Raw genomic sequence first — 10477 nt, 5'->3', positions numbered from 1 at the left:
AATGGCACACACATTTGATCAAATTATCTCTTAGAGCTGGAGTTGTCTAGTGAAAAGCCATTCTCATCCTACAGTTCTTAGGAAGGGCTTCAGACAAACTTAAATCTATTCTTAACCCTGAGTTACAGTGCTTGGCAATTATACAGTATATCTACCATCTTTAGTGTTCTCCTCCTTCTGCTCCCATTCATTCTAATACCGACTTAACATTTATATTTTACATTGTAGTCATTTAGCAGCTACTCTTGTCCACAACAACTTACAGGAACAATTAGGATTAAGTGCCTCGCTCATGTGCACATCTGCAGAGTTTTCACCTATTCCGCTCCAGGAATCAAACCGGCAACCTTTCAGTTACTGGCCCAATGCTCTTAACTGCTAGGCTACCTGCCGCCCAAGTTCATTGTAAGAGAATGAGCCGATAGACTTGTGATTGATGTGATTGATTGTGTGAACCAGGGGAAGTAACACGAACAAAGAGGATTTTGACAGGCCCCATACATCAAGATTTTTCTCACTATGCCTGTTAATGTCACTGCTACAAGCTTCAGGGTGTTCAATCATATTGATTCATATGGGTGACAATTAGGTCTTCATAGAGCAGACTTGTGGGATACATTGCATTGCATTGCATTGCATTGCATAAGTGCAAGACTGTGTAATCTGATCTGATGTTAGATGTAGCCAGGCTAGCTAATGTACTAATCCAATGATTTAAAATAACATCAACCTTGACGGTTGATATTCACTCTAAGGTCAAAGGTATTGAGGATCATCATGTACAGTACAAATCTTCTCCCCTTGAGGCATACATAGAAACACCATTCATAATTCATCACCACTTCGGAACAATAGATCATATTATATGGCTCTTATTAGTTGTTAATAATTAGCCATCCATTCATGTATTAACATGCCGTTTAAGGTCATTAGGCACTTGTTAGTCCTTTAGGGACTGATAGTTAGTCATAAATTATGAATATTAGGCTTTCCCACTGTGATTTAACCCCTCAAATCCCTACCATACATTAATAGTAGCGACAGCATATACTGGGGCCAGAGTGTGTACACTCAGAGCCATGTTGTTCTGCATGGTAACAGAGCAGAGCGAGAGGCATTTATAAAGACTAGGGTGTACACAGTGGAAATAATAGTGGCTATTACCAGGCTTAGAAACAGAGGGCTTGGGGGTAGAGAGATGAGCCCATTCCATCCAGCATTCAGACAGCTCTTTGTTGCTGTATAAGTGCCATACATACGAATTAAATAGCTGTTTAAATTGTATTGTACTCAACTCATCTCAATCTCAAGTGAGATTCCTGCAGATCAAGAGAGAATAGGGATAGTTTAATGAGAGACGTGAGACAAAGAGATAAATCCAAACATCTATTTGTAAATCTCATTTAATTACTACCATCTGCTGTGTGGTTGCGTCACCAAGGAGAAAGAGAGAGACGGTTTTGCTTTCGTTATAGCTTGGCAAAACACATAATGCTATATTGTACATGTACATGTATGCATGTTAGTTTGCATATGCAGTTTTCTGCTAAGTGATTACATAATGTTGTTATTTCTGGCGACCAGTTGAGTAATCTTTTCCATTAAACACACTGTAAGCTATACGTCTGTGGGTTAATACTGTTACACCTCATCACATCGCTGGGAGCACTTGAAAGAAGAGGTGAGAGCTTTGAATTCCTCACACATCACACAGTGATAGTATGGGGTATTTGGTTCAGTCTGTTTGCTGTTGCTGCCTAGAGCAAGAAACCTCCTCAGGTAAATGCATTTCAAAGCACTTCTTCACTTGTCTTTATTTCTCTTCTCCTCCTCACAGTTTTTAAAATCTGCCTGTTGCTTTCTTTTCCAGAATAGAATATGTGCCGTGTGTGTGTCTGACCTTGGTCATGTCTAGATAGTATTTAGTATTGGCTTGATTAAATATACTGAACAAAAATATAAATGCAACATGAAAGAATTTCTCCGATTTTACCGATTTACAGTTCGTAGAAGGAAATCAGACAATTGAAATAAATAAACGAGGCCCTAATCTATGGATTTCATGACTGTGCAGGGGTGCAGCCATGGGTGGGCCTAGGAGGGCAGCCAATCGGAATGAGTTTTTCTCCACAAAAGGGCTATATTACAGACAGAAATATCTCTCAGCAACCCCTCTCAGACAATCCCGCAGGTGAAAAAGCCAGATGTGGAGGTCCTGGTCTGGCCTGGTTACACGTGGTCAGTGGTTGTGAGGCCCGTTGGATGTACTGCCAAATTCTCTAAAACGACAGTGGAGGCGGCTTATGGTAGAGACATTAACAATACATTCTCTGGCAACAGCTCTGTTGGATATTCCTGCAGTCAGTATCCCAATTGCATGCTGCCTCAAAACTTGAGACATCTGTGGAATTGTGTTGTGTGACAAAACTACACATTTTAGAGTGGCCTTTCATTGTTCCAACACAAGGTGCACCCCCCCCCCCCCCCCCCATAGATGGGAATAGAAGTACTCAGACTGGACACTCTTTGAGCCGTACCCCCGTGCTGAGCCACACTCTGGCTGCATCATTATGCCTGTAGGCTAAAAATACAGTGGCTCTCCTGATCCCTAATTCACACAGGACCAGCCAACAGTGCTGCCACCACCATACACGAGCACCATCACCACGACCATGGCTCTGTGTGCTAGCTATCAACATGTAGGCATGTCATGTTGGTGAGATTATCACACTACTGGTGTTTTGGGCTTTAATCTGATTGATGTTATAATAAGATAATGATAGGCTATCATCATGAAATGAATAATACCTTATCACCAATAATATTAGATTGAATGTGATTACTCGTTAAAATTAAGATTTGGATTGAGTCTGATGAGAGTTTTATTTGATGTTTAATCCTATTCATTTATTTCTTAACACATGGCTTTTTTCAGTGCAGGTTCCATTTGAGCATTCAAAACCCATGACTGACTGGAACAGGAAATCAATAATGTTCAACTGGCATCATGGTGACAACGGCTCCACTGATCCACTGATTGAATATGGAGGATGGGGCTTTGAGCCTTGAACAGAACATCAATACAGAAACCATAGGAACACATGGAGGGATTCATTAATACACTATTCATATATGTAAGTGGAACCACTGAGAAATCTTTAAGAGCTATTACAAGTGGCAAATGAGATGTTTGGGTAATCAAGACTGTGAACGATATTGGTATGATTGACAAACAAGTAATGGAAGTAAATGTTCTTAATTAATTATGGTTTGGAGAATCCATTTCTGCACTTCAGGGAGATTAAAGCAACACTTGGCTTTTCACAGCTCTCTCTTACAAGGTTAGGACAAAAGCTGCTACTCTCAAAACAATGTTTGAATATATATTTGTTGTACCCAAATGATACATTGCATAGACCTGGAATAACTACAACCTTGCATAGACCTGGAATAACTACAACCTTGCATAGACCTGGAATAACTACAACCTTGCATAGACCTGGAATAACTACAACCTTGCATAGACCTGGAATAACTACAACCTTGCATAGACCTGGAATAACTACAACCTTGCATAGACCTGGAATAACTACAACCTTGCATAATCATGTTTGGTACTCTAGGCACTAGCATATCAACTGAATACATTACTGTGGTCATAATGAAGACGTTGCTTGGGAGATTCTCAGCATCCTTAGGTTGTGGTTACCGGTAAGCCCAAGTGAGCATGAAACATTGGAGGATTCATCATTGTATATCCTGGGGATATAGAATATATGACTTGTATTTCATGTATTTGAGAGGGACTTGTTTAGACCTAAATAAAATAAATGACATGGTTGTCATTTACCTTTGAGTAATATAATTGCAATATTCACCATGATAAGTAATTATTTCATTGTTTTCAATATTCATCATCATTTATCTAATTGGGAAATGTGATCTTTATTTGATTTGTTTTACTCAACTAAAAGTAGATTTACATGAACTCTGTTTCCACCACCACCCTTGCTGACTTACCTGACCCACCAATGACCAAACACTTCAGATAAGTTTTTTAAATATTTTTCAATTTCACCTTCATTTAACCAGGTAGGCTAGTTGAGAACAAGTTCTCATTTACAACTGCGACCTGGCCAAGATAAAGCAAAGAAGTTCGACACATACAGCAACACAGAGTATGGAGTAATCGAACATACAGTCAATAATACAGTAGAAAAAGTCAGTGTGTGCAAATGAGGTAGGATAAGGGGGATAAGGCAATAAATAGGCAATGGTGGCAAAGTAATTACAATATAGCAATTAAACACTGGAATGGTAGATATGCAGTAAAAGTAAAATGTTATGTGACACAGTGTCATGAGACCCGGACAGTGTTCTTTTTCAGTGGGGTTGACAGGGGAGCAGAGTACAGTGAGATTGTCCCTCTGTCTCTCCCTGGAGAGAACCTAGCCCTGTTACATAACCTGTGTGATAATTTGTCACTTAGGTCCATGGTCTGTATGCCGACGATGGATCTGTCAATAGCACTGAATAGGTGTCAGGCTGATACCAGCATAATGCTCAATACTGACTGACTGTTTCCCCCTCTGCCTTTACTCCAGATCCATATAGTCAAGACACAAGAGCTATAGAGATACATCAGAGTCGACATGCTGGTGTGAGGGTTTGTCAAATCAAATCAAAGTTTATTTGTCACGTGTGCTGAATACAACAGGTGTAGGTAGACCTTACAATGAAATGCTTACTTACAGGCTCTAACCAATAGTGCAAATAGGTATTAGGTGAACAATAGGTAAGTAAATAAATAAATACAACAGTAAAAAGACAGTGAAAAATAACAGTAGCGAGGCTACATACAGACACCAGTTAGTCAGGCTGATTGAGGTAGTATGTACATTCAGATATGGTTAAAGTGACTATGCATATATGATAAACAGAGAGTAGCAGCAGCGTAAAAGAGGGGTTGGGGGGGGCACACACAATGCAAAACATCCGGGTAGCAATTTGATTACCTGTTCAGGAGTCTTATGGTTTGGGGGGTAAAAACTGTTGAGAAGCCTTTTTGTCCTAGACTTGGCACTCCAGGTACCGCTTGCCATGCAGATGTAGAGAGAACAGTCTATGACTGGGGTGGCTGGGGTCTTTGACAATTTTTAGGGCCTTCCTCTAATGATTAATTCATTGTACATGTTGTTTGGGATAAGCTACAGGTTTTATAATGAGTTTTTAAAATAGTGGTGGCTCTTTATGTGGTTACGAAGAGCTGGAATTGTCACATAGGGTCACATAACAAGTGTAAACTCAATAAGATGCATTTTTATGTATTTAAATATACAAAGGATTGTTTTGGCAGCTAGGCTGAGAATGTACTGTCCAAATTTTGAGTACACTGTAACACACCTTTTGTGGTATAGTAGGCTAGACATAGAACATTCATAAGTAGCCTATAACTTTATCTGGCTTATTACAGTTTCAACCGACAACATTACATGAGCGTATAGTTTTGACCGTTCTCCTTAGTACAACGAAACATACCAGATTCCATTGACAGCACTATTTGCGCCGAGGAAGCGCATACCCTGTAAAGCGGCACTGCGGCATCGCCATATCAATGCGCCCGGTCCTCAAGCACTGACTGGGAGAGAATAGCGCCTTTGCTTCCTTACCGGATTTATTTGTTAGTTACATTTTTCCTTTTGTTTAATCTTTTATTGACCATTCGTATCCGAATACCAGCGACTTGCCCGGACGGTCCCCACTTGCAAGGGTTTGCATTTCTTGGTTTTGCATGACGTGTCTTGGAGAAAAAGAGGCTTGCTTTGTGTGTTAGTGAAAATAAGCGGAGAGCTGGAGCAGGAGGGGAAGCAGTGCCAGTCTCTGTTGTAGGCTGGACTGGCCACGGAGCGTGAGATATACTGACAGAGAGACAGACAAAAAAGGACTGAAGGAAGACAGCAAGATAATGTGATAACAGCACGGGACGAGAAAAGGGAAGGCGAAAGAGCCAAAACAGCTTTTAAACGATTTACTAGAGCTATGTTGTTTGCATGTCATTAGGGGAGTGTTGGCACGGGGCATCAGGTTAAAGGGATAGGGACTGGGAAATGGCTTAGGACCGTTATAAGAAAGGCTGAATTTAGCTTCTAGGGCTAAAACAAGGAAAAAACTGCAGCATAAACAAGGCTGGGATTTTTGATGGTTTAGATGCGCCCTTATTACGCACCATCGGTCCAAATAAGCCACATTTGCGAGCCATTGTAATGTGCTGATGTGCAACATTTGCCACTTGCAGTCTAGCTGGCTATTGGTATATTACAGGTTTTACTCATGCTACTTTCCATTGCAATCCTTGGACAATTATATAATTCAAAGTTGAAGATGGTGGTTGTCTATGACATATGATTATTATGGTGTGTCTGGTTATGATGGAGCTAGGCAAGGTGTGTTCCTACTGTCTGTCTGTGGAACGGTTCATCCAGCAGCATTTGGGGGGGCGGGGGGGGGGGGGTGATGAAATTTGGAGTGGCTTGGGGATGAGGCTAGACTAGAGCATGCCTGTGATGTTTGGTGTATTCAATGATGGATAGATTACCGTTTTGGTGATGTCATGTACACTTAGTATCTAAATGGGTTTTGGTATTGTAGATAGTATTCATAGAGTACATGTTATCTGTATCTTTGCCATACAGACAGATTAGAAGACTGAGAATGAATGTTTGTGTTAAGGAATGATTGAGATGGCACACTGTTGAATGTGTTGTCATCTGTATGCTGTCTGAAACGCATAGCATGTAGCATGTCTAGAATGTCAATAGGTTAATCACATAGAGTAGCCTATTATGACTGAACACATTAACTTTTGACTGAGGGTGGTCCAAATGTAAGTGCTTTAAGATCAATTGTCAGTTAAGATCTTTGTCATCATACTAGTTCTAGGAGAGAGCATTGTTTGGCAGAATCCTCATCTCAAACCCTCAAGGACAGACATCATTCAATATCTAGTGTTGGATGTTATGACCAATGTGTTTATATGGTTTAGATGAGGTTATCTATTTGAAGAAATTCATTTGGAATGTAAAATTGTGATGAAACTAGTATATTCTAAGAATCAATTTACCTTGTAGAAATATTGCATAATGGATAGGCCATTCAATAAATAGATTGAAATATGCATAATGACGAATACACACAAAGGTGGAAAAAAATACATGGTATACTTAATGGAAAAGGTATTTTCACAGAAATGTACACCGAATCAAGGTTTTATGCACCTATATGGAGAGAGTGTAAATTATAGGTGGGATTGGAAGTGTTCAAAAAGGCAGGTGTCGTGGTGACTATGATGCTTATATACATTGTCTCACCTCTGGTGAAGGCACAGTGAGTTTAGAAATTGAGACATAATCGTGTGATGATCAGGCAAGCTGGTGTTCTATATGCAGTGAACAGAACCTGAGATGATGACCACAGCAGGCCTATTTTTAAAGGTCCACATATATAGGAATAGGCTTAACCAAATAGAGAAAATTCTCCTACATTTATACATGTAAGAATGCTTATTTCATTAAAAGTACATGATAGAGAAAAACCACAGGGGAGACCTATAGAGATTATTATATTAGTATTAGAGAAGGAGCACTTTGAAACACATAATGATCTCAGACACATAATGATTTCAGCCTAATGATTATGCATTGTAAAATGAAAAAATGACGGTATAGTGAGAAGTCTGAAGCTATATCGTAATGAAACATTCATTTATGTTGCATTATGTAGACTGTTAACAACCCCCTGTACTGTATTCTAATCTTCCTACCTTGAGAGGATGGCTCATTGACTTAATGCATTCGACATTAAGGACTGCTGCTGACTGAACATGTTGCAAATGTATGCTCTCTATCTCTTTGACTTTCAGGAGAGAGAACTGGCTGACTGCAGCATGTGAAGAGGGAGGATTCCTTGAGGAGGATCAGGATGTGGCTTTTTACAATTGGTTCGCCATGGCAAGACATGTCCAGTGATCAGACATTATTTTCCAGTTAAAGAGTTTTCTTATTTTTTTTTCTCTTTTTGAGTTGACAGTCTGGTTTCCACGTCTAAACGACAATTTTACCCTTTGTCTATTAGTGGATTTCATGGACGACCGTTTGGGATCTTTGCTTTGGAACCTGCTGCTGGGCTTTCAATGACTCAATGCATTCTCTACTCCAGCCTATGCCCTTTGGATATTATCTGATCGCTTACTCGTCATTGGATTTCATGCACTGAGTAACTATACGTACTACTTGTTGGATATTGTTAGGAAATATCTGTTGGTATTTCTTTCTGCTGGGAGTTCAACTGTGCCAGTGAGTGCCCTTGACAGGGTTGATTATCTTCTCGGCTAGAGGAGTCTCTAGGTGGGCTTTTCCTCTGAGGAAATGGATGGCCCTCGGTCCAGTGGGCTCCGCAAAAAGAGGAAGTCTAAGTCCGAGAGGGATCGGGGACGAAGATCAAATGGGACAAGGAACAATAACCATGTGAGGGGGGGCTGTGTGGGGCTCCGCTTCTCCTCAGATTCGGAGAGGGAGGAAAGAGTCAGGAACCCCTTTTCCTCCCGTCCGAAGCCCCCCAGGAGAAAGAGAAAGGAGTCTACGTCTGCTGAGGAGGACATCATAGATGGCTTTTCTATCTCTGGTTTCATGACGCTGGAGGAGCTGGATGTGAGTAACTCCAGGCTGATGTTACTACTTCTTCTATTCTGACCTGCGCGGGGGGGGGTGTTCGATGTGTGATTTTTAGCATTTCCTCTCTGTTTTAGGCTGTTTTAACACGTAGTCCACTTTGAAATAACCGATCTCAGACCTCTTTAAAAAAGCAAGACGCTCAGTTCTCTTTGCATTCACGCTGTTGCCACTTCACCTTTTTTGAGGTCTGAATTCTCTTTGCATTCACATTACTATATTTAGAAAAGAACCAAGATATTTCTACAACATTCACTCAATGCACTCTGGGTAAAACAGGACAAAGCCATTCCATCAGAACACGTTATCGGACAGCTAGATGTACCTACTTACGTTTTGGAAGCTAATAGCTTGCATTTAGTTAAAAGATTACACGCAATTATTGTATTCATTAGATAATATTAACATGTAAATATAATTAGTAACAGATTAAATGCCGATTGTGCATCGCCCCACGGACCTCCCGGTCGCGGCCGGTTACGACAGAGCCTGGGCGCGAACTCAGAGTCTCTGGTGGCACAGCTGGCGCTGCAGTACAGCGCCCTTAACCACTGTGCCACCCGGGAGGCCATAAGTGTGTGAATTTGACTATTTTTCTGTCCTGCTAAGCATTCAAAATGTAACGAGTACTTTTGGGTATCAAGGAAAATGTATGGAGTAAAAAGTACAATGTTTTCTTAAGGAATGTAGTGAAGTAAAAGTAGTCAAAAATATAAATAGTAAAATAAAGTACCAATACCCCAAAAAACGACTTAAGCAGTACTTTATAGTATTTTTACTTAAGTACTTTACACCACTGCCAATGTGAAGGTGTTATGGCAGGGGAAATGGTGTTGTAGTAGTCTAGTGTGTGGTGCGGGAATAATGACATGCGAACCTGGAGAGCTTTGTGTTCACATTGCCCTTAAAAAGGGAACCAGACTACGGAATTCAAGTGAACCAAACTCCGATTAGTTCGGTTCCCTTAAGGGGGCTCTTTTAAGGAGTCTGAGTTCCTTTGGAGTGTTCACACTCAACAACAAATTAAGTGAACTGCACTGAGTTCACAAAAATAGGCTGAAAGGGACCAAGTGTGAAATCACCCTTAATCTCTTGACACTATGTGAAAAGAGGGTTGTTATTGTCTCCAGCCCCAATCACTCTATCTGTATTGCTGGACTGGCCTTGCACTTGGCTGAGCTCTAGCCTGCATATTTCTGTTGTGAGCTGGATTCCAACAGATGTGACGATTCAGCCAAAATGAGACAATTCAGCCAAAGATCTATATCTCTGTCACAGAGCTTGTGTTGTTGAGCAGTATTGTGGATTTGTTTTTATAAGAACGTGCCAGACAAAGGCTTACAGTACGAGGAATGGCTTCCAAAGGTTCTAGAAGGTTTCAGAATCCAGAACAGGCAAGTAGTCGATCTCATGATTATTTATTTGCCTTATTGTCTGGAATAAGGGGAATATATTAATTAGGAATATATTAATCATTCATTTCATTCCACTTGTTTGAACTTGCATCACGTATTCCAAGTGAAACTTTATTTGTCACATACGCCGAATACAACAAGTGTAGACCTTACTGGGAAATGCTTACTTAAAAGCCCTTAACCAACAGTGAAGTTCAAATTAACTAAAGTAAAAAATAATAAAAAGTAGCACAATAACATAACAATAACGAGGCTATATACAGGGGGTACCGGTACCGAGTCAGTGTGTGAGGTTACATTTTAGTTGAGGCAATTTGTACATGTAGGTAGGGGTGA

General features: G+C 40.4%; 1 protein-coding gene across 1 annotated transcript in view; it reads left to right on the top strand.

Annotated features, from left to right (window-relative positions):
• Window positions 1-8323: 8323 nt before the first annotated feature.
• LOC135548580 (autism susceptibility gene 2 protein-like) overlaps window positions 8324-10477 on the top strand; it is a 517275-nt gene continuing 515121 nt past the window's right edge. The window contains exon 1 of the mRNA XM_064978333.1: window positions 8324-8705. Within this exon, the coding sequence (XP_064834405.1) occupies window positions 8424-8705 (282 nt within the window). The 5' untranslated portion in view covers window positions 8324-8423. The remainder of the gene's footprint in view (window positions 8706-10477) is intronic.

The sequence above is a fragment of the Oncorhynchus masou genome, chromosome 11 (genome assembly GCF_036934945.1).
Source record: "Oncorhynchus masou masou isolate Uvic2021 chromosome 11, UVic_Omas_1.1, whole genome shotgun sequence".
In the NCBI taxonomy this organism is placed as follows: domain Eukaryota; kingdom Metazoa; phylum Chordata; class Actinopteri; order Salmoniformes; family Salmonidae; genus Oncorhynchus; species Oncorhynchus masou.
Note: the sequence above shows the minus strand (reverse complement) of the source record. Positions and strands in the feature narration are given on the sequence as shown.